Source organism: Ammospiza caudacuta, chromosome 6 (genome assembly GCF_027887145.1).
Source record: "Ammospiza caudacuta isolate bAmmCau1 chromosome 6, bAmmCau1.pri, whole genome shotgun sequence".
NCBI lineage: Eukaryota > Metazoa > Chordata > Aves > Passeriformes > Passerellidae > Ammospiza > Ammospiza caudacuta.
In genome coordinates this window covers 48353699-48378264 of record NC_080598.1, presented here as the reverse complement: position 1 = coordinate 48378264, position 24566 = coordinate 48353699, and the positions used below count along the sequence as shown (strand labels likewise).

Genomic DNA, 24566 nt, shown 5'->3' with positions numbered 1-24566 from the left:
TTTGGAGCATTGTCCACCTAGCTCCATCTGAAACAATCAGGCTTTTAGCTAAATTTTGTCTTCTAGGTGCAACTCAGTTTGAAGGCATTAATCAGCTTAAGGTAAGACAGTTACAAACCACAGATCCATCTGTACTTGTCAGAGCAGTTCCCAAATGCTGGGGAATGTCCTGTGTGATGCTCATTGTAAGCAAAGTGCTTTTATCAGACATTGATTCAAAACCAGAAGAGGAAAATGAGACTTCCTGGGACCTGAGGCTCATGGTCAAACACTCAGCAGTTTTGATCACACATTATTTATACTGGTTTTAGACCTCTGGCAAAAGTATCTTCAGAAACCTAAATTTCCTCTAAATCCAAATGGTTTTAAACTGCAGTTGTTATTTTCCAGCCACTGTAAAATTCCCATTAGAGACTTCTGGTAGTCAGAGTTGGTTGACAGGGACATGACTTGATGCTTGGATTTGGCTCATCTGGCACTTCAGGAGCTTTTTTGGGCAAGAGCTCCAGGACTTGGTACACGAGAAACTTATGGGAGCTGATGAGAGAAGTTTCTGGCTCACCCAGAAGAGCAATAGGAATCCAAATGACAGGTATCAGACGCACTAGCTTTGATGCACTGCAAAAAAGCTCAATCTACCCAAAATAAGGAGCATTGCTGAGTGTATGAACTCCCTGCAGTCAGAGCAAATTTGTCCTTAGTGCCCCTCAGCTTTGTTACTGGAGTGTGCCTGAGACTGCAGCACAGGTGTCTCATGGCAGGGCTGTGCTCTCACCTCCAGCTGCTTCCTCAGGTACAGGGAGGAACAAGGAGCTGGATGGGGAGATGTGCCAAAGAATCCTTTGGGGAGATCAGATAGCACCATTAAGAGAATTGAACAGAGACTCTAAGATGTTCAAATACTGAGGAGGAGCCATGGAGAAAAACACCCTATGGAAACCCATAGCAAGGGCCTTTAAAGACTGATGCTCAGGCTGAAACTCCCTGTATAAGGGTAAAGGCTGTCAGGGTGGGATGGGAGTAGCCACTATGCAAGTGTCTGGGGAAGGGAAAACCAAGATGAAAGCTTCAGGAGCTCTTCTTTCTCTTAGAATCCAAGACAGAGCCAGCTTCCAAACCTGTGCTATCTGTGTGATCTCTGGATTCACTTGTGTCAAACATTGGGAAAAAGCAAGGTGCCAAATGCCTCTGAGCTGAATTTCTGATTGGAGAGGCTGCACCTCTGAGGTCCTGCAAGGAATTCTCAGGCTGACAGGAGAGCTGACGGCCTTTAACACGTGTCTTCACTTCTTTGGCATGTGAGCATGCTTATGAGTGAGAGAAATGGATACTGGGAAGAGCTGGGGCCACCTCATAGTTGTGTTACTCATCTGGACCCAGTCTCTGGCTGCTGTGAGCTGTAAGGTATGCTGCAGCCCTCACACAGATACTGTAAGGGGAGTCCTACAGGCTTGCTGAATTCTTGGGATAACTGCAGAGAGCTCTGCACCTCGTGCTACAGATCACGCTGCCTACGAGAATGGGATAGCGCAGCTCTGTTCCCTGCCAGCCTGAGCTCTGCTGGAGTCTCTCTCTCAGGTTTCAGAGGCCTCCCTACTCCATTTATGTAGACTTTCCTTGCCCTCTCAAGGTCTGATTTCATTCCCCCAGTGTGGGAGGGCTGGAAGGATTGCAGGGGAACCTGTGTGTGCTGAATCCTGTGATCTACAATAGCAGCAAGGGCACAGCAGCACCTGTGTTGGTGCCTGTGGGGAAGTCTGGCATTCCTCCAGCCTAAAACACGGTGTTGGATTGAGAGCCTGCACTTTTTGCAGGCCAGTGTCACGGCTTCAAAGATGAATGCAAGTGAAGTTTTGTGTGTTGTCACCTGGCTGTGGGGCACACCTCCTGGCCTTTGCTGTCAGCTAGAATTAGCTTAGTGGGTGAGCTAATGTACCATTAGGAACCCAGCTATTCTGGAGACTTTCTACAGAGAACAGAAAGTCCCATGCACAGTACTTCATCCTTCATTTTGGTACCCTTCAATTGAAATAACAATTCTTGTTGCTACTCCTCAACTGCCTGACACCCTGGAGTCCTCCTAGGCTTTAAAATGGAGATAAGCTACAGGTGGATGTTCTACAACTCAGATGATTTGTTGAGCTAGTTGCAACTGCTGTTTCTTCTTTTCCCTTCCCAGTGATGCTTTATCCCTGTGACATGCTCAGCTTCCCCTGGCCCACAACCTGCTACAGGTTTTGAAACTGGATCCCTTGACTGGCTGTGACTGTGCTGGGGCAGTGGCTGGGGCAGATTAATTTACTGCTCACCTGTTTGCATATGACTTGCTTTACTACAAATACAAACTGAAGGTGGTTGTTTCTGAATGAAGCAGATTTCACTAAAGGAAACAGGAAGATTGGACTGCCTGTATCCGGTTTGGTTGTTTTGGAGAGTGAGAAATGATTTTCGTTAAAATCACTGGTTGCTGTTCCGTTCCTTGTAATCTGTGTACATACCAGGTGTCAGCTCTTGAGAACAGCAGGGTAAGTGCCTGGAAAGGGCCAGAGAAAAAATGATGGCTTTGGAACATCTCACAGCTGCAGTGCCCTCCACTTGCTTATCAATGTATGCTCCTGTCTTGGGTGGTCCAAAATTAAAGTGGGATACTGGACTTCCTCATAGCTTTCTGAAATAGACCTTGAGTTCCAATTTTGTATTTTTTCCCCTTTGCATAAATTTTTAGGTCTCAAATACAAGCTCTATGATACAAAGGTAGTATCATGCATTAGGTATACACAGGAAGGTAAAGTACATTTGAAGGCAAATGTTAACAAGTGGCAATCTTGTTGGTTAGAAACTGTGCTGTCACCACGATGGAACAGCCTGCCTTAGGGGCTACAAATGAAACTCCTGGGACTAGTTTTTATTTATGCTGATGTTCTAGTTCTCTTACTCATAAATGCTGCACAAAACATTGCTGAGGAAACAAGTAGCCCTTCTTTCCCCATTGTCCAATGGAGCCATTTGTACTTGAATCATGAAATGCTGTCAGTTGAGCTGCATCCTTCTTACAACTACTCTTGCATAGCTATAAATGAAAAGTGTATAGAAATGCAGAGAAACAAAATTGTGAGGTCATTCTGCAGCTAAGCCTAAATGAAAACTCTGTAGGAGCCGAAAACACTGGGTGGATCAAGGATAAAAGGATGGCTCAAAGCTGGTTGTTTTCTGGTCAGCCCTAAGATATGTGAACACCTTTATTCTTTGATCCTGTTAATCTTTACTTCAAATGACCAAAATCCCTACTTTGCTTTGTAAATAAACAGAATCCTACCTTTGAAGCAAAGAGCAGTGATGACAAAACTGTAGCTTTAAAGACAAGAGGCTGTTTTGTTACAGCAAAGTAACACTAGCAGGCTTTTGTCTATCTGAAAAAACATTGATGTTATGATGTATGTACTCATGGCCCACATGAATCTGGGCAGAAAAAAATCTTTACACTGCAGATCACTGCTGCTGACTGCTCCCAAGCTTAAGATTCAGGCATGTAATGGTGTGTGATGCCCTGTTCTGCTACTGCTTTTGCCACGACTTGAGTATAACACAAAGTAAAATGTGACAAGAGAAAAAAATTCAAACCCAACCAACTAAAACCCTCAGAAAAATCCCCAAACCTTGCAGTGTTGATTAATCTTATCAGTGCTGTGGGTCAGGCTTGCATATCAGGGTCTTTAAACAACTTACATTTTAAGCACTATCTTAAAAGTAAATGTGAATAGAAGAGAGCAAGTTTTTAATCCAAGGCAGCCTAAATTTGCTCTTGGATTTGCACATAAACTGATTTTATATAGGTAGCATCTATCTAGAATGTTTTTTTCCTACTATCTTATAGGAGTACCTCCTATGAGAGAAACCAGTTCTGTGGACTGGACTCACTGCTCCACTTGCTGGATATTGGGGTGTGTAATTCTCTGCTTCTTTAACAGACAGGTCACTGTGGATGTTCACACTTACAGTTTAGGAAGACAGGTGTTTTCTTTGTGAAAGGTCTCTCTTAATCAAGTTTTTTCCTCTTTTAAGTTGCTGTTACCCAGAAAAAAAAGTTACTCAGAAAAAAATGTCGTTGATGTTGAGACAGTTCATCAACAGGAAATATGGTCAAGGTTTTTATTTGTTTTTATGTTACTTGTATTACAGGAAATGAGTATGTCATTACTAGTGTCTTTCTGTGATTTTCCTAAAGTATTTTTGCATGTGAAATTTGAATGTGAAATTCTTACTAATCTTTAATCAGACTCATGCAGACCAGAAGCCAGAGTTTGCTGAGTGACATTTTTTATGATGTACAAGTCACAAGTGTAGAGATAGGAAGGGAAAAAAGCCCTAAATTCCTATTATTGACCAAGAATGGAGAACTTGGAATGGAGGGCCTGAAGAATGGGTGAAGTCCTGGCCGAGGAGCAAAGAGGCTTTATACTTGTATGTATCAAACCATGTTCTTTAGCTTTTGAACCAGTCCCTGTGGGACAGAATTCTTCATAGACTAGAAACAAATTTTCCTAGGGCATCCTTTCTGTTCAGCTCCCTTGGGTAAGTAATAGAGAGGGAGTTTCCTTGAGGATGGGAGGAGGTCTGTGATCACTTGTGCAGGGACAAACCCTCCCTGCACTGTACTGACTCAGCCCTGTGGTCACATCTTTTCAACAAGAGAGGCTCTGATGGGGGGATGTAGAAGTGCTCACATTATCTCACCTGCTTTTCAGTGAGCCAGAGCACTCATGCTGCAGGCCAGGCTTACAAGGCAACCGAGTGTGGCAGATGAAAGGCTGGTGCCCATTTGCCCAGCCACATGTACCTGGCTAAAATAAACTCTGTCTCCTTTCATTGTCAACAAGGGCAATTTATTATTGTGGACAAGGCATCCAGGAAAGTGCCTTTTGCTTTCTTTGGGAATTGTGCTCTGCACTACAGTGCTGTGATAATGCCAGACGTTTTTCTCTGACTGCCTTCCTTTAGCTGTTTTTTGAAATTTCTTTTTTGTCTAAAAGTTTATGCTTCATAAGTGAAGCAGTGGTCTGTGTCTGTTCAGCTCCTTTAAGCTGCAATGGGTCATCTGGCTGATGGAGTCACAGACTTTGGTCGAGGCACAGGGGAGGCAGGTGGTGGCAGTTGTTATGTAAGGACTGGTACAGCTTGGGCTTGTTTTTGGAGGAAGGAGTTAGAAACTGACCCTAGAAGATAGAGGACAGGCTTAATCCAGGTTCCTAAGACTTCTCCTAGTTCCTCACCTACAACAAGACAATGTAACTTGCCAGCATTTCCTCAGAACCTGTTAAACTCATTCTGCAGCAACAGGAATGTCAGGCAATAGCTGCAGATCAAACTCTGATTAAACAATGACATTTGGGTTGATTTCGTGCAATGCATGTACTAACTTCAATTTAAACTTAAACCAGAAAATACACCACCTATTTTCCATTTGCTGTATGAGGTGCCTGATGTGTTTTCTTCTACACAGTTCTAGTCAACAAACAGTAAGCAATTCAATCATTTTCCAAAACCAAAGCTTGATGCAGAATGCTATGCCATGGCTGTCATCAGTGCAAGAAATTGAACTTAGCAGTTACATTCAGTAAAGAACTAAAAATAAAAAACTGCAGCCATTAATCTACATAGATCTGTTAAAATTTGGATTTTCTTCTTGTGAAATAGTTTGGTTTTTCACTGATGGGCTTCCGCAAATGGTAACATAGCACACTGCATGGTGGAACTGCTTGTCCATTCTGGAAGAGGACATAGTTTGATGTTAAGCTTATGTTAAGTTGTTGAATTCTTGCAGACTAGAACATCTCAGATCTTTATAGCAGGATCATAAATGCGCTATCAATTAATTTATTTAAATCAATAAATATTTCATAACTTATTATTACAGCTCTAAAAATATAAATCTAGTTTTAATATTCTCAAGTTTGTTTTGAGTTATACAATTATGGGCAAAATACAAAAAATTCTTCTGATAACTGACCCTTAACTGACCCTTTATCCTTTAAGATCTAATTTACACAGAGATTAATGCCCAATTAATAGTATCCTGCTACAGAGATCTTACCAGTATTTAAACAGAAATAACTGAAAATAAATCTAACAATTTACTATTGGTTGACAAATGGCAGTTCACCACAGAAGAAGCTCTATCTCTGTTTAACAGGTAAGTTTTGGTTACAGTTATGAATACTTAGGTGAAATGTGAAGGGCCTCTGCAAAGTTTCCATCAAGTTCATCAAGCTCCTTATTGGTGTCAAAATCACTGTCACAACCAAACAAATTTGAAGCTGCCTCACAGGTGGGTGAAGTGTCTGGGTGTTCTTCAAATACCACACCACGGAAATCAGACTCTTTCCCAGCACCCATAATTTCAGTGGTATCTTCTGAGAAGTCCTCCTTGCCCTGTGTCTCCCTTGACCTTTTGCTCCAGGACACTGATCGACAATTGTTTGGTTTCGTTGATGACAAGTCCCTGCTCTCAAGGAATTCTTCATTTTTTGTAGCTTTCCTCAGCCTGTGACCTTTACTGTCAAACTCAGGCTCTTCTGTTGTACCACACTTGTGCTGCTCCAGTGCGCCTGAGGCCTCCTGATCTGCATGGATTTGCTCTGTGTCGCTGTCCTGGTCGCAGCCAAGGTCTGATTTCAGCACTTCCAACATCTGGCGCATTTTGCCCTAAGGGGTGAGGGAGGAAAAGGGTGACACTTCTCCAGCCCCAGGGCACCTGAGCACTGCTCACACAGGGCTGGACTCTGACAGAAGGAAAGGGAGGCTGCTTCCAATCAAGTGAGTAAATGAAACACTTAGTGTCACCAAACTGAACTGACTGTTGTCCATTCTTTGTCACAGTACCTGTGACTCCTGATCTGCTGTAACCCATGAGTGAGCAGATCTCATTCATGGAGAGAGAGAGGCTCCCCACTGAGTATTCTGAATATTCTGGTTACCTTTACCCTCCAATATACCCGTGCCTTTGCCCTGCTCTTTGGAAATGTCACCTAAATCATATGCAGAGACTACTGTAAGGGCAGCACATACCTCATCAAGGCGGTTCTTATTTTCTTCTATATGGAACTTAAACAGTTGATCCAGAACCCTGTAAATAAGAAATCAAATTATTTCACAGGAGGAAAACCAACTTTTAACAGATGTACATAACCTAATGACAGTATGTTTTTATTTCCATTTCTTAGCTGAATGGCACCTCTAAGACTGTTTCTATTCCACTGTGTCACTAAGAGAGCTACCTGTAGTCAGCAACCCACTGGACACATGCTCAGCAGGCAGACATGGCTTTGGGCAGCACATGGCAATTGTGGGGTGACTTGCAGTACAACTATGTGTGTGTTTGACCTGGTGTGCCTATGTGCTCCAATCCAGTGGTGACTCTACTGGCCTGCTGAAGCATCCAATATCTCTTGGATGCACCATAGTGGCTGCTATACACAAGAATAAATAAAGAGAAGGAATAAAATCCAGCTTCAGTAAAAAAAAAAAAAAAATCCAGAGAAAAATACTCAGTCCTGAGAGCTCTCTTCCATTTCTTAGGCTGAATGAGAAAAAAGATTCTGTAAAGAAAGTGTTCTGTGACAACTAAAGTACACAGTCACTGGAACAGAATTCTAGAAAGTCAAGTGAATTTAATCTAGCTTACATGTGAAATTATAAAAAAATTGTGGAAGAAAAAATTACTGTAAAAGAGCCAGAGGTAGACTGCTCTCAAAATTTCTTGAAGATGAATTTTTTTACTTGGTGTATTTAGTATTCTTATTGATAGCCTTGACATATAAAAAAAAATAAGTGCACACAGAATAGCAAAAACAGTTGGGAACATTATCAACCCAAAGCAAGATCAGAATATATGAAATTAGACTGCCTTGAATGCAGATTTTCAAAAATGGGTTAAGATTCTGTATATATATTCTGTGTATGTATAGAAATACTGCAATGGGGTTTTTTGCATAAATTGAGAGTTCTTTATTAGAAAGAACTAGTATCATATTGAAAAAAATTCTGATTTAGCAGTTGGTTAACTTTTATCTGCAAGAGAATGTAACCTTGTAACTCATGTTGAAGACTGAATTCATACTGGAACTGGAAGGACAGAAGGGGGACAAAGGACCTGTTGTGTAAAAGATTAGTAACTCAGTTTATTTAACAAAACAGATGTTGCAGACTAAAATGAGTTCTCAGTATTTTTCCACCTACGGTTCCAGGTCAGTTTTTAACAGAAGCTTTTATCTCATGGTACATAGCAGCAGATCAAAGTCGATGACCCAAAGGTATTTCCTAGTTCCTCTTTCTTACATAAAGCAAAAAAGAAGAGGAAACAAAACAAAAGCAGGGGCTAACTGTGTATATGTGTGTATAAAGACATTATTACTAATCACTACTTCCCTTACTTATGGAGTCCATGGATTTCTGACATAGCATTGCAAAATTGAAAACAATTGTAACCTACCTGTTAGAAAATATGCCAAATCGAAGAATTTCATTTGTTACTTCTTCAATGAAAGTTAAATACAAAAGCTCCTCTTCTCTGCAGGGAGAATAGAAACCCCAATGTTAAATGCTCTACTATAGAAACACATATGACATATTTTAGTAGGTTTAATCACCTTCACTGGAAAGGTCATTAAGAAGATTTTATAGTTCTTACATCAGCAGTTAAGTTTCATAAAAGGTAAGGCTATCACAACAAGCTAAACCTTTTGCTGAATCTGGATAATAAAAAACTGCAAAGTATGAGACTGTTAGAAAGGTGGTCATAGTGCTTTGCCTTTATGCTAACTTTCTGCTGGAGAATAAATTAGCAGAGAGATCTCAAGCGAGGGAATCAGTGAATCTTGGCAAGAGTTCAGAACCTGCACTGCACTCAAGAAAGGGGAGCTAACTGGGAAAAAAGTGAACAATTGCAGTTTGATGCTCTGGGTATAGGCTTCCAAAGGAGCTTCTGGAGAATTTTCTCTGAAAATTGCTGATCCTAAATGGAAGCCGAAAAGGATTTAACTGCTTATTTGCAGCATCCACTCATTTCAACATATTTCCTTGATGGATAAAATCTTAGAGTGAGATGTGACTTTCACCTCTTATCTGTATTTTAGTACCTCTAAAAGAGTTGCTGATGCCAATTACTCTAAATTGGACAGTAAAAACGTCTGGAGTTCTGCTTGAAAGACAACAGGAAAGAAAACCCCAAAAGAAAATATTTCAGTTTCTCTTTCACAGCATCTTTCTAAGTCTCCCAAAGCATCCAATCAAACTCTACTGAGTCATTCTCCAGTCTTAATAAACAGAAAATAAAAAATTGAATATATCTTGCATTATTTTCATTATATAAAATTTGTAATTGTGCCTAAAGATTATATTTTTGGTTCCCTCTATAGTCAAGGAAGTTACCTACAGATGGTATTTGAGATCTTTATTATAAGCCTTAAGTTAGACATATAGAAGGCTGTCCTAAAACACAAAGAATTAAATGACATTTCCAAGGCCACTTGATGAAGCTTTATAGTGTTTCTGAATATAACTCAAAGCTCTACTAATTTTCATCAAATTTCAGTGCAGAAATGTGGTAAGAATGCCTTTCAATTTGGTGCTTCATTTGCCAATATTTGCTTCAGAGATTACAGACCTAAAAAGAAATGGAAACAAACTATAGGCACTGTACAATCTTCTGAAGATAAAATAAATTTTCTTTGTATTTTGATTCACATAAAATTTTTTAAGTATTTTGTTTTTCAAGTTCATCAGTTTTGAGGAAAGCCTTCTAGTTTGATGTTGTAAATGAGAAGAAAAATGGTTTGAAAGCATACTCACTCAGCATCGTCAGTTCTCTCTGGTGAAGATGAAGACTTCTGAGGACACCATGATGTCTCTCTAATCAGAAAATCAGGGGGCAAGACAAAAACAACATTCTAAATCCCTTTTATACTACCTTACATTTAATTTTCTTCTGGAGCCATGGAGTGCCATTATATGATTCCCTTTCACAAAAACCCACTATAACACCCCTAAACCCTGCTCCAGGAGCAAAATCCCCTGCTGGCACTGAAACCTGAAAGATTACAGTTCAGGAGTATTACACCACCTCCATTGATGCAGTGCTCAGAAGACCTTGGTGATACTCCAGATGCTATTCAATCTCTGTTATCTGTAAGAATGCTTTTTCAGCTCAGAGTACATTTTTTTCCCTCAGATAAAAACGCCTTTGTATGAAAAGGCCAGAGAGCAAATCAGCGAGTCATGCATGACACTTAGGTCAGCAATGAGGAGAATCAGCTTGGAGCCCTTGGGCTCTGGCCTGATTTCCAACACTGCTCTTGTATTACAGCTATCCCAGTATTAAGTTTTCAGAAGAAGATGTGGGAAATGCTCCTGCAATGCAGTATTTAGCTATAGTACTAAACAGTCTGTGAGCTCAGATGCACAGAACTAACAACTGTATTAATGTCTCATCAGTCAATTCCGACAAAAATGCTCATATTTTTCAGAGCTCTCTTTCTTAATTGGCTTCCCAGTGGAACTTATCACAAGAAAAGAATGAATTCTGAAGTTGGAAAAGGCTATTGATATAAAAAACCCAATAAAAGTTCTATGAGAAGAAGTTACAAGGAAAAATGCTAGTGAAGACTTATGGCCTAAGAACCAGCTGTATAGAAAGGAACATTTCAAATATTCCCTCCTGCTGTAAATCAGGCACCTTGGGATGGAGAGTTGAAAATCATCTACTCCTCTCTCAGGCTCATCCAAAGTATATCTTTTATCTTCAGCCTACAACACAGAAACAAAAATCTTTATTATCAGTGCAAATATACAGCAAATTTCACCATTAAAATTAATCTAACAACTCTCTGTGATTAAGCAGCCCTAGAAATTCCATATCTTTTCCGAGAAACTCTGGGTAAACAGACAAATAGGACACCTTTTGCTGGAAAGTCATGTACCAATTATCCATGGCCTTAGCAGATATTTGATAGTGCACTTATAGAAACAATAAAAAAAAAAATTAAAGAGATCTCTTCATGTGACTCAGTGTTTTTTCTTATAGTTTCCACTCAGTGTTCTGAAATTCTCTCTTCTCCGTGGAACTAAGTCATGTCATGGCAATAGAGAGAAGAACACCTAAATCAGCTGCTCACTGCTGTGGCAGTGTTGAAGTGCATTGCCCCACAGTGATGGTGGTGGGAAGAGTACCCAGATGACTGAGAGATGCATCATTACCTTGTATTTAACCTTCTGCTTTTCACTCACAACTTTTCTCACAGGCATTTTGTCTTCAGGTGGAAAGCTACAAAATTTAGAGAGGCATTAGATTCCCAAGTAGACTACTTTCAAAAAATGTAGGATGAGAATAGCAGTGCCACTGTGGAAATGTCTCATCGGCCTCAAAAGAATGTAGTACCAAACAGTTCAGAAAATTTCTGCCAGACAGGTGATCCAAAATAAGTTTTTAGCTGCATATTAGCAGGGCATAACTGAAATATTCAAAATAATTGTTCAGAATTAAGAATGGAGATGATCCTAAAATTAAAAGTGCGCCAGGAAAATAGACAAGCCAAAGACAGAAAATCCACAGTTGCAATACAGAGCCAAAGATATCATAATTCCAGTCTTAGGAAATTCCTAATTTATTCTATGACAAAACTGGAGTTGGACATGCAGGCATGGAGGGCACAAAAGGGAAAAGATTTCTCTTTACACGGTAGTATTGGTATAAACAAAGTCAGAACTGTTCAACTTGCTAAGAAGTTCAATGCAAGAGGACACTAATTTTGTTTCAAGTATTTTATACAGGGTATGTACAAAGGTATTTAAATTAAAAACAAAACAATGAAGACCTGCAATCAGGAGTTAAAAAAAGATGTTTGCACGATGCAATAATTAACAGACTGGAAAGCATGAGACTACAGAGACAATAGTGGGAACTACTTGCATTCTTATATTGGTTAATTCTTTACAAGACAGAACTATACATCAGAGAGCACAGGGAAGAGAGAGGGAATGATTATTCTCAGCAGATGTGAGATTCCACAGCTTGAATTTAGTGGCACTTTGTATCCAATCTGTATAAATTAAAACAGTTGCTCCAGAAAGAAGAGAGGAAAATACACCAATGAAAAAGAAAATCACATTCTTTTCTGGCTTTTGCTAAGGTGTATCTAGAATAATTATTCTAGTTGTAAGTTCTAGTAAGACATCAGTATAATTATTCTGGTTCTATACAAATGTAATGAGTATATATCTCGCCTTTATGAAGATGTTATGATAACATCTAAATTCCAGAGCTTCAAAATAAAACTTCACTCTCTGTACCTGGTCATATCAGTCTGTGTTTGAGCTTCCACAAGGTATGATCTGTGGTGGTGGTGACATCTCCTCCTCCTTTGAGCAGGAGTGTAAAACCTGTAGTCTGACAGGAAAGGTTTAGCATCCGATATTAATGTGCGTGGAGTGAAAGGCTTCCGGCTCTTGGTGAAGCATTCCGAGTGCCGCTCTAGAAGGTCCCCGCCGCCGGCCTGGCCGTGGTTTCCATGGCAGCTCTGGGAACAGCCAGCAATGCTGACAAAGCTCTCGATGGACTGGCTGCGGGGCAGCTCCGAGCGCCGGCCGGCCCGTGGCACGCACACACAGGAGTACGAGCCCCCGGCTGCGTGCCGAGAGCGCTTCCTGGCGCACTTCCCTGTGCCGGAGTGAACCACGCACTCCTCGCCGTGACAAGATGCTGCTCCTGAGAGGTACTGTGCCTGCCCAGCAGAAGCTGAGACACCATCTTCTGCTTCCAAGGCACTCTGGAAAAAATAAAACAACATTTGAGTGCTTTGCAAGTTACCTGCTTTGCTTATGATGGTACTCCCAGCTATTACTGGGAGCTACCCAGTTGGTAACTGGGAGTTACCATCTGAGAGCCTCAGTGCTAAGAGATTTTAAAACCTAGTCACTGGAAATAAGAGAGTAATAAAGAAATGGTTTACTTCAGTAGCAAAACATTGGTGGTCTGTTACAGAATATTGATGGCTACATCAAACCAAGAGTTTAATCAATACATTTTTAGAAGTCAAGAAATCATTCCACTGAGTCAAATAATTTGGAACAGTTAAAATATTCCTCCCTGTTCATACCACCTGGGCAAGCTAAGGCAGACATTACCCATAATTATCCCATGCTGAAAAATTCAAGATCATTCCAGAATTGTATTATGACACTGTGGCAAAGACAAATAAGACAGAAACACAACTAAATTCAAGTGATATTTTAAGGTGGAGTTTTTGGTTGGTTTGGTGATTTGTTTGTTTTGTTAAATTAGAATGAACAATTAAAGAGAAATTTATTTCAGTCATAAAGTTTTGAAAAACTTGCAATATCAAAGCATAAATACCTGGACAAGTAATTTTGCTTTACAATGTGTCTGAAACACCTTATGGAAAGAGATGTTGTATGTTCTTTTCCTACCTAGGATATAGCCACCCACCAAATATTCTGTCAATCATGTAAGACACTTTACAATCTCCATGGGCAGGCATGCTGCAGAACTGGAAGATTAAACCAGAAGCCTATCAGCAAACAAAATTTTGTATAAACCAATTTATTGCATCCACACATATAACTATTTATGAAATTCAGCAACTGTGTGATGCAGAAGAGATGACTCCCATTGTGTGTACTCTAACTATCTAGCACCACAGCTCCCAGAGACAGGGCTTACAGTGCAACAGTGAGGGAGACAAGCTGAGGATAGTGTTATTCTGGAAAATCTCACTGCTGTGCCATGCAATCAGCAAGGCAAAACAACAATTGAATTATAAAATCTGAGAAAACCCAATTCAAAGCCTACAGCTAATTTTCTAAAATTACTATCATACTTTCCTAACACTAGGGCAGTTCATATAGGTCCACATCATCAGCAATAAATTGTTGTAAGATGTTAAGAGAATGTATACAAGTAGAGGTGTTTCCAAAGATGAAAATAAAATTTCTAAGCCACCTGAGGTTTTTAACAAACTTGAAGTTTAGTTCAGATAGGCTAACACAGAAATTAACTTGTTCATGTACCTCCACCACCTAACAAGGAACAGGAAGGCAAGGAGACACCAGTACAGACCATAACCTCTGCAGTGACAAAAGGAAGAAAAGGAAGATGATTTCCAGATGTGTTTCATTCATCTCTATTATACTTCTGTCAGCCAAGTAAAAACTATTAAGCAGAAGCATTACATTACTGAAGTTACTGAAGGAACATGTGCCCCATGGGAAGCCTGAGAAAGGGTGGATGCAGTATGATATGAGCTGTACATGTGCTGTGACATTTATTTATGACATACAACCACAATGCCGGTTGAGAAGATTCACAGATTCACCAAGTAGCCTATCCTGATCTCACAATTAAGCTACATGGAAACTGCTTTGAGGGAGTAAGACTGAAATACAGATCCAGTACATTTCCAATAGGGCTGTTTTGCCTGAGCACAATATAAACCTTGAGAAAATCCTCAAGAACACTTTTTGAAAATAATCAGCTGATTAAGATTTGGATTGAAGGCTGGATGTGTGATTTTTTCACAAAAACAACTGCAAAATAAAGTGCATGTGGAGATTCTGCAAGATAATCAATACTTGTCCTGAGACTTCTGGAGTCTCCTACTGGGGTGAGCATGGAGAGAAAAAACCCCAATGACTAAAACTGGAAATCTTTATGCATTTATTGAAAATTCATGACATTGTAACCCACAAATAGATAGTGTAAGATAGTAATATATTACTAGTATACCAGTAAGATATAGTGTAGTATATTAACCCATATTTTCTATTCTAACATTCAACCCTAAAAAAGGTGTTTTTAGAAATTCTTAGCAATAGACTCTTACTGTATAAATGCTCCAGTTTCTCATAATTCTGCTACTTTTATTGCTTAAAATCTACACTATTTCATTCTTTTTCTTTTCAAACACAATATTTTAAATTAAAGGTCAATTATTATGAATATACATTTTGTACCATGCCGTAAATGCTATTTACAAGAATATTAAAAATGCAGGTATTTCATTGTGAAAATTAAGTCACAGATCACACTGCCATCATACCATATAATTCCTTCGTAATTTTCTCTCACATCACTAAGATCTATCTCAACTATTCCAGTACCTAAATATCCAGAGTTGCTGATACCTAATGCAAAGAAGTTTTCTTTTACTTAGCTGAGGCAAAATAAGCTCTTCTTGATGGTGTCCCATGTGAGTGAACTGCATTTTACTACTACAGCATAATTAAATGCTGAACTGATAACATGCAGTTACAATGCCAAACAAATGCCTGTGTTAGCAAGCAGAATAATGAGGCTTACCAGTGTGATTGTTTGCATATAAAGTGGTTGCAGTGGTAGCTCAGCACTATAGAAAACAGATAAGACTGGAAAGTTTCAGCATCCACCTATATAGATAAAAGCTAATTCCATACACCCTTCAGTGTATATTCTAAACAGCTTAATTCTTGTAAATGCTTTACTCTCAGTGATTAAAGCAGTTCATTGAGCTGCAATATAAATTGTATTGTAGAAGCATTTGTGAGCATATATAAGGACTGTTTCCCTGCATTATGCAAAATAATTATTATGAAAAGATATGAAGTTATATTAGCCAATTATTTACCTACACCTCATGAAAATTACATGCTCCCTTCCTCAGAAGCAGTTGAGTTGATACAAAACAAGACAAAAGCACAAGGTTGACATGGAAATATCCTAATTTCCTTATGTATGAGGAAGCTTAGGGCAGTTATCTTCTTCTCCTCAAATATTTCATAAGTAGAACAGACCAAGTAACTAACTCATGACTAGAGAGAATTGCAACTCAAAGCTGCATCTGTGCCAGCTGTGAGATGTACTCATCTAAATACTGAGAAAAGAATGACTTTCAAAGCCTTTATCCTGAGGCAAAACTTTACCACTCAAAACAGGGAGAAGTACACTCCAAGTAGACAAAGAAACAATATCATGAACAAGGAACAATGTCACTTCAAAAGATTTTAAGGAGTGTCAGAGAATGCTGTTTGTCTGCAATTTGTCTCTTTTTCAGAAAATTATCCTGTGTTGCAAAAAAAACGTAAGCAAGTGTGCTCACTTTCTGCTCTGTTTTCTATTAAAAACATCAGATGTTTAAGTAGGAAACAAAAAAAAAGACAAAAAACATGCCTACAAATAGGAAGCTTATTAAAATATATTATTAGTTCTATTCTTCAAATAAAATTTTAAAGAAATTCCAGTATAGTAAATGAACTTTAGCTGTTAGAACTATCAAGAACTATAACTAATGTAATTTGGAGTAAAAAATCTTGACTTGTATCTTGCTTATCAATATATATTTATATTCTGTTAATTCAACCAAGTACAATCTGTTTTGAAAGATACAAATCTACTCAATGATACATTTCAGCAACTCTTTAAAAAAGTTTCATAAAGTATGTATCTATGCCTCAATTTTATTAGTCACAAAACTGGGGTAAACTGAGCAGTATTTTGCAACAAGGTTGTAGAGAGAGGACCTCTGAATTTTCATGGACTCTGTGGAAAAGAAAATTCAGTAAAAAGAGATCAAAGCATCCTGCCGTCATCTGATGGGCAAAAGTAGTAACACAGAGAAAGAATCCAGATTTCTCTATAAGTTACTTTTAATTTCTACAAGAAGTTTAGTTTTCCAGCTCAAAAGCCACTAAAGTATCAGCTGCCTTATAAAAACCAAACTTTGAAAAGAAAGGTTGCTAAATACTTTTTCACATAAAAGGTCCAAGGCAGTTCTTACTGGGGTCACTGAAATTACAGTAAGATTAATCTTGAAATTAACTTGTTCTTGTATGAAAAGGTCTTCCAATAGAATAGTTCATCTACCATTATAAAATGAGTTCAAAGAGATGCCTTATGAACTGCACTGTCAGGATACAGAAGCTGCAAATTTGCAATAAATGAGTGTATGATTCTTTTAACTTGCGAAAGCCATTTAAATATTGCTCTAAGTCAGCTGAGCACCTGCTCTCTGCTGTCTGGATAGAGCAAAACTCTCCTATACGAAGTGACAAACTGCCTTTAGAGAAAATTCATACAAACATGCAAACAAATTGGACCTTCTATAAATATATTCAGTTTGTATCCTGGTATCACTGTTTTTCAAAACTATGGTCCTGGTACACTCTTTTGTTTTGTGCATGTGTGTGGTTGCCAATTCTTTAATGTAGTAGGTTCCTACTTTTATCAAATATTGTGATGTTATCAAGAAGGAGTAATACTGAGTGTGCATTAATTCAAAGAAGCAGCACAAGAGGTGATTATCACTATGAAGTCTGAAAGGAAATTTGAATATTCCTAATGAAAACAACTTTCTTTGATGCTCAGAAGGTTCTTCTGCTTTGTTTAGTCACTGACATCTTCCATTATGACAGAATTAATTTAAGCACAAGACATGTTCAGATTGCTGGTATCATAAGAGTGTAATAAATTTTTAAATATAAAGCATTTCAGTAGGCATTTCACACAGCCACATGTGTGTTGCATACAAAATTAACAAGAGACTAGAATCAGTTAATGGTGTTTCCCAATCTATATTTCATATGCACAAGCAGATGGCCACAACTTTCATTCTTCAGAAAAAAAAATCTCAAAAAAACAGGCTGAAAGAGATCTTGAAAGGTCAAGGCAAAGGCACACTTCAAATGATTAAAAGAGAAAATTTAACCTCCTATGAAGCAGCCTTCCTTCAACTGACTTTTGGCATGGATTAATTTATTTTAAAAAAATCATTAGCAGCCAGAAATGCCTATTAATAGGATTACTTGAACAGGAGATATGAAATACCAAGTTTTGTTCAAATCAGAGCTTTTACTCATGGCCAGCTCAATTCAGGTAGAATTTTAGAAAATCTTATTTTGAAAAACAAAGGAAAAAAGCTGCACTTTGTTATAGTGCAGCCTTTCATTTTAAAGCTGGGAGTTCATGCAGTATTTAAGAGAGACAGGTTACTTGGTTTTGCAATGAAAGAATTTAAAGAACTTTGCCTGCCCCAAGTTCGCAAAAAAATAACATGGAAGGACAAAAATGGTATTAATAAAAATAAAATTTAGATTTAAATATCCCATTTCCTCCCTTTTCTTATTCATGCCTGTGCTTTCATCCATAACTAGGAGCCATGTATTGAATTTCAAAGCATTATTTCTCTGCACTGCAATAAGGTCACACTGAAGCTGCCTGCTGCAAAAATCAGTCACACAGAAAGAAACTGACAGTGCTTGCTGTACTACTTGGAAATGTCCTCTAGCTTCACAGATGTTTAAACAATGTATGAAGCTTATGCTGTTAGAATCACAGAGTTAAGTCATTATTCTATTTCAAGATGCAATTGCTCATTTACATTGATGAACAAGAATGTAATTTATTGGGCTATTTACATATTTATTTATTAGTTAGAAATATACACCATATAGGTTCATGAAATGCCAGCCAAACTAGGTGAGTCTATGCATATAAGCAGAATATATACATACAGAATGGCATATTTTGGTCCTGAAAGCATTATTTCTGCTTTCAAGAAATGGAACTGAATGATTTAATATACTGTTAGAGCAAAATGTATTATCAACTAGGACTTTTCATTGAGAAAAAAAATGAAGATTCCTGATACTTCTGCTTGGAAGGGCAGAGGTAACAGAACTCTGCCTTAGGAAATGGTACAAAGCTCTGGAGTGACAGAGGACAGGAATTTCAGGTGAAGTGAAAGCAAGAGAATTCATGGGCAATTAGACCTTGTATTTACTGCAAGCACTCTTCATCCAGATACCTGACATCTTTGTCAGAAGGTCAAGACATGCATTCAGCGTTGGGCATATGCCAGGAAGATCCTTGTCTACTTTCTGCTGCTTGAAAGATGCCAGCCCTCACTGCTACACAGCAGTGATCAGCTGTTACTATGGGAGGCAAGTACATGATAGTATCCACTAAACAGAATTAAAATACATACCTTTCTAGAAGAGGATGGCTGAGCCTTTCCTCTGTCTCTTGGATGGGATGGAGAGCCAGCTTCACACACACTTAACTTCTCTCTACACCTGGCTATCTTCTTTTTCAGTTTCTCTCTTCTTTGCTGGTCAGCAACTTCGGGAAGAGACAAAGTTGGTCAGATCCAAACTGAAATATTCTTTGTTTCCCTAAGTGAGTTGAAAACACTGTAGTGATTTTCAATTGCTCAGTAAAGTCAGGCTATTGAGATACATTCCACTTCCAACTCACAGTAGTTACAAAATTTATGTCTATTCTTAAAAGAAAAATTATTAGTAGAGCATACTGGTAGCTGAAGCTGTGCCTTAACTTTCTTGAAATTTTCTTACCTCACAACAAACACCAGCATACAAGACTTCCAAGATCAGGATTGCTAACAGAGCATCTTGCTCAAAAAGTTATAAGCTTTCTATCAGTTTTTTACAACTAGGACTCCTTTGACTGTACTCTCATCCAGTACTTCACAAAAACCCCTGTGTTTATTGGTAAAAAAATCCACACTTACAACATTGAATTTCCTAAATACAGAAATACAGGGCAGCAGGACAAGCAAATTTTTCTTAAGAAAAAATGAAGGCCAGCTCTGAGAGGGCTACTGTCAGATCAGAGCGGGGTATTTTTATCAGTCCACACTGGTCTGCAGTCCCAGACCTCCCCTGCAGTGCAGAAAGTTGAGTCAGGTATCTATGTCATCAGATAAAGTAGCCCAAAGACAGGTAAATTTTCTGTGTATGAGTTTGCCATCAGTCACCTAAATCTTACACAATATAGTCCAAAGTTTTGGCAGATTATGAGCAGCCAGTTTTCAGAGATGAAACACAAAATCATTCAGGTTGGAAAAAGCCTCCAAGAGTGAGTCCAACCTTTGACCAATCACCACCTCACCAACTGAATCACAGCACCAAGTGCCACATTGAGTTGTTTCTTAAACACTTCCAGAGGTGGTGACTCCACCACCTTCCTGGGCAGGCCGTTCCTATGCTTGACAACCATTTCCATGTAGAAATTCTTCCTGATGTCCAATCTAAATCTCCCCTGGCATGGCTTAAGACTGTGTCCTCTTGTCCTGTTGCTGGTTGCCTGGCAGAAGAGTCTGACCATCACCTGGCTACAGCCTCCTTTCAGGCACTTGTAGAGAGTGACAAGGTTTCCCCTGAGCCTCCTTTTCTCCAGGCTAAGCACCCCCAGCTCCCTCACACACTCCTCACAGGACTTGTGCTCCAGACCCCTCACCAGCCTTGCTGCCCTTGTCTGGATACACTCCAGTACCTCGATGTCTTGTTTGCCCAGAACTGGACAAAACACTCAAAATTTGCAAAGTTGAAAAATCACAGTGAGGCTGATGAAAAAATTAATAATTTAATTCCCAAATAGGGAAAAATTAAGCAAACACACTTTCGAAGTCTGTATACCAAATGAACATTTTCTCATTCACTTAACACATATCCAAGTGTATGAATCATTTGTTTGATAGAGACACACAAAGGCCTTTGAGGATTTCTTCTCTGGTTTCATAATATATTTATATCATACTCTGGGAGACCCCAAACTGCACATGCACTACTATATTTAATGCATGGAAATGTAAAAAACTTCAGGGATTGGTGTGGTACATTCTTCTACACAGCTGAGACCTACAGCAATCTGAGAACATTTAATCAACCTTTAAAATGCATTCATCTCTGTACCCTACACACATGTTACTCTCCAGGAAATATTTAAGTAAGTGCATTCATTGCATTTAAACATTTTAGTCCCCTTTTAAGATGGAATTTAATCTTTCAGATGTGAAATCCTTGCTCTCATTGCTCAGGAAATTCCCTCTTTCTTTTAATTCTTACAGTTGATATGTAAAATATAGAGCAATTTCTTTTATGGCTGCTGATTTATCCATCATATGCTATTAAATACTTCCAATATGAGACTGCTTAAATTACTGGGAAAAAATTAGCTGAAGTTAACAAATGCTATATTATACAACTCTGAATTAAAAATATACATTTTAACAGAATGATAAAATATATTGTACCATTAAATAATTAAAACTGAATCTTTTTCTTTCTATACTGAGTTATTGTGTGTGTTCTAAATTAGTATTATTTCTAATTGTGTTTGTCTTAAAAATTACAGGGAAGCACTTAAAAATTAGCTACAGATTAGACATTTCATATGTTTGAGATAAATAATTACTTATTCTGGGCCAATACAGCATGTCTGTGTGTGCACATCCATGGAGGCTACAAAAACTCACATCTTGCCTACTGCTCAGGTAAAATGGTGATGGCTGATTGAACCAATATCTAGAGAAACAATGGGTGAATTAGAACCCTACAAAGCAATAATGCAATACATACAGAAGTATGGGTAAGGGTGAGTAGGTGTCTGAAACAGCAAATTCCTTACACTCAGGTGCTTAGATGAAAAGTGGGTTTGCCTAAGACAATACAAGCTTTAACACTTTACTGCATGTTCCACCTGCACACCCATGGCTAAACAGGGTGGGAAAAGTGCAAAGCAGTGTGAATATTACTGCAAAACAGAATTCCCACGTCCTTATTCTGCTCTTCATAGGAGTAACTTTGAAATTTGACACACATGAATGCCTTTACTACTGGCATTCAAAGCTGTTAAAAATCTCCTCCAGGACTGGTGCTGTGACTTTTCACCCAAAGCATGGCTTATGCCCAAGAATAAAGAACAGTAAGGATTCCAGCTAAGACTACCTTGGGATATCAGAATGACCCACTGGGACTACCATCACCTGCAGGGCAAATGTGGAGTCCTTGCCTCACACCTGCCATACAGTGAGCTTAGCTCAGCTAATCCATTCATTAAGTGTGCTCCAAAATCAATAAAGTCACTTGTGTACTGAAAGGCAGTACAGACATGCAAAACCGAATGTCAGAAAACTCTAGTAATATACTTATCTTATTGCCAAATCAGGAGTTTTCAGGCTAGATCTGTGGTAAAAGCTAGGAATTTTGAAACCAGCAAAGTAAGAGATAGAGAAATCCTTCTGAAAAGAGTTGATGTAGATGTAAACAGATGTAGGTAAGTTAGGACAGCTCTAAGGCAGTCAGCAAGTAACACAAATGCAGAAACAGGCTGCCCTACCTCTCCTTAGTTCATGTCCTCTACCCATGCAAGGACTGGAGAATCCAGTCTTATGCTTTGACTTCAAGCCAGATAGAAAACCTGCCTGGAACTCCGAGGCACTAATTACAGTATTACAACTAAGAGGAGCTGAAGATACTTAAGGCTGTCATACATAACCACTTGTGTTGCAATGCAAATATATTAAACACAGAAAGAAAGAGACCAGCATTCAAGAGACATCCAATTTCAGAAGAGAGATTTAGCTTTTAATTGAAAACATTGCTCACTGTTTAAGTTATCTTCTGCTTCAAATCCATTACAGATATAAAGCTTCTTTAGCTTTCAGTGAGGTCCATAAATTAAATATGTGCCCTTGGCGTACTGTCATAGACTAGTGGAAAGTAAACATAAACTGCATTTGTTAACAGATACCTAAAACAGTTACACTGCAAGTAGCTTTTATTTGAACATTGGCTCCAGGAACATGTCACATATGCAGAGTTAAATATGGGAAAAGTATATAATAGTAAATATCTTGTGACAAATAAATGAAAAAAAAAAAAAAAAAAGAAAACCACTGGGTTACTTTTAATCTTTTTAAAAGGGGAAAACAAAATGTGCAGCAATAAAAAAATATAGTTCGTAAATCCATATAATGAGTCCCTTTAAAAATCTTATTAGAACTGTAAAGATTAATTGTATCTCATTAACTACTGTGCTCAAAACCCCACAGATTCATAGTATAGTAGGAGAAAAAGTATTAGAATATAAACTATTTAGTGATTCTGTAGATCAGATAAATTCAGTCTGTGAACCTAGATTCCATACCTTACTGCATCCACTCCATGAATCCATTCTCTTAATTTTGTTGTTAGTGAAAGGAAGCACAAGAAAGACTGAATTTCAGATGTTAAACTGTAGCACTCCTCATAAAGAGACACCTATAAGACACTGATCAATCTGTCACTTTTTCCTAGGCAAATACTCTTCCCAGAGTACACCACACTTCAAAGCAGAGATCACATCACTTTACCTCCCTTTTAGAATACTCCCTCTACAGGCTTAATTATTTTTGCTGTACATCTGGACTGCAGCAGCATTTCAAGACGTGTTTAAAGTTATAAAACAAATGTCATAAATCTGGAAGACACACACTACTCATATATATCACAGTCCTAGTCAGTTTGAAAGCTCTGCACTTGGACACCATGATCTGGCATGTCAGTGGTTGTCCTTTGCTCTGAATTTCTAATTGCTAAATTTATCACATCACAAAACAGCTTGCAGTTAAACTTCAAGTTATTTCATTTTTGATGTAAATAATTGATGGCAACAATGAAATACAAAGTAAGATTTAAATTGAGTTCAGCTTACAGAACAATGTATCTCAAAGGAATTATCCACTATTCAGAATTTCCCTACTCTGTTTTTATATAAGCTATTTTTGCAATAACACACTTGGGAGTTACTGTTTCTCTTTTGAATTCTTTTTTAGATAAATCATACAAACACCATCTCAGCTGAGCTTGAAGTACCTAGTGACCATAACTAAACGGTCCAGTGTATCAGTTGGTGATATTACTTCTGCAAGCAAGCACTTTCTTCTCTAAGAATTTTTACTATCAGTTTCCTAGCTCTACATGAACTTCCAGTACATCATAATTTAAGCACCTGGGGTGAGATCTTACCAAATATAAACTGAATTTTGCCACCAGCTATGAAGTTCAGGTTCCTTATAAGTCAAACACAGAAATTTTAATTTTCATAACTCTAAGAGATGATTTTGCAGTCCTTCTTTACATCACGTATCAGTAGCACTGTTTCATCAAACAAGGGAGGAATCGCCACAAAAAAGGGTGACAAAGTACTTATTAAGGGCTTGATAGTAAAGCCCTGCTTGTATCAAATACAAAGTAACAGCTATAAGAGGGTTTGTACTCCAGAAATCTAATACTATTTGGCAAAGCTACTAATGGTGAAACCTGGTCATTGCTAAGACTTGGAAATAAAGCCTAGCAGTGAGATAGGAACCCTTCAAAAGCATTTCAGAAGAGGCTAGAAGCACTGGATTATCCCAAATCCATCCATCTCTAATGCTCCTCATCCAGCAGACATCTCCTACATACTTCTGTCAGCCTCATGAAGAACACAGCAGCCTGCCAAAAGTGACTGCACACAACCTGCAATGCTGCACCAGCCCTGAAGGACATCTAAGGCTGCCCAGGTAAACCTCCATTTGTGCACCCTAGAGAGAGGTCCAGCAGGCTTCTAGGTGGCCCCTGACAGTGATTTTGTTTTCAAGGTACCACTGGGGCAAGGTACCCCAAGGACAATTTAGACACACTGTACTGAGATAATGCTGAAAATAAGTGAAATGCATAATCTTACTCTTGTTCTCTGGTATGCT

The 24566-nt window shown here is 38.5% G+C and overlaps 1 protein-coding gene across 2 annotated transcripts in view; it reads right to left on the bottom strand.

The window, feature by feature from the left end:
• Nucleotides 1–4034: 4034 nt before the first annotated feature.
• The window catches only part of SPATA7 (spermatogenesis associated 7), a 34392-nt gene continuing 13860 nt past the window's right edge, over nt 4035–24566 (bottom strand). For both annotated transcript variants that reach the window (XM_058807797.1, XM_058807798.1), the window contains exons 5-12: nt 19026–19159; nt 12343–12818; nt 11251–11317; nt 10730–10800; nt 9847–9906; nt 8489–8566; nt 7066–7123; nt 4035–6702 (exon numbers count right to left, since the gene is read on the bottom strand). In XM_058807797.1, the coding sequence (XP_058663780.1) occupies nt 6208–6702; nt 7066–7123; nt 8489–8566; nt 9847–9906; nt 10730–10800; nt 11251–11317; nt 12343–12818; nt 19026–19159 (1439 nt within the window). In that variant the 3' untranslated portion in view covers nt 4035–6207. The remainder of the gene's footprint in view (nt 6703–7065; nt 7124–8488; nt 8567–9846; nt 9907–10729; nt 10801–11250; nt 11318–12342; nt 12819–19025; nt 19160–24566) is intronic.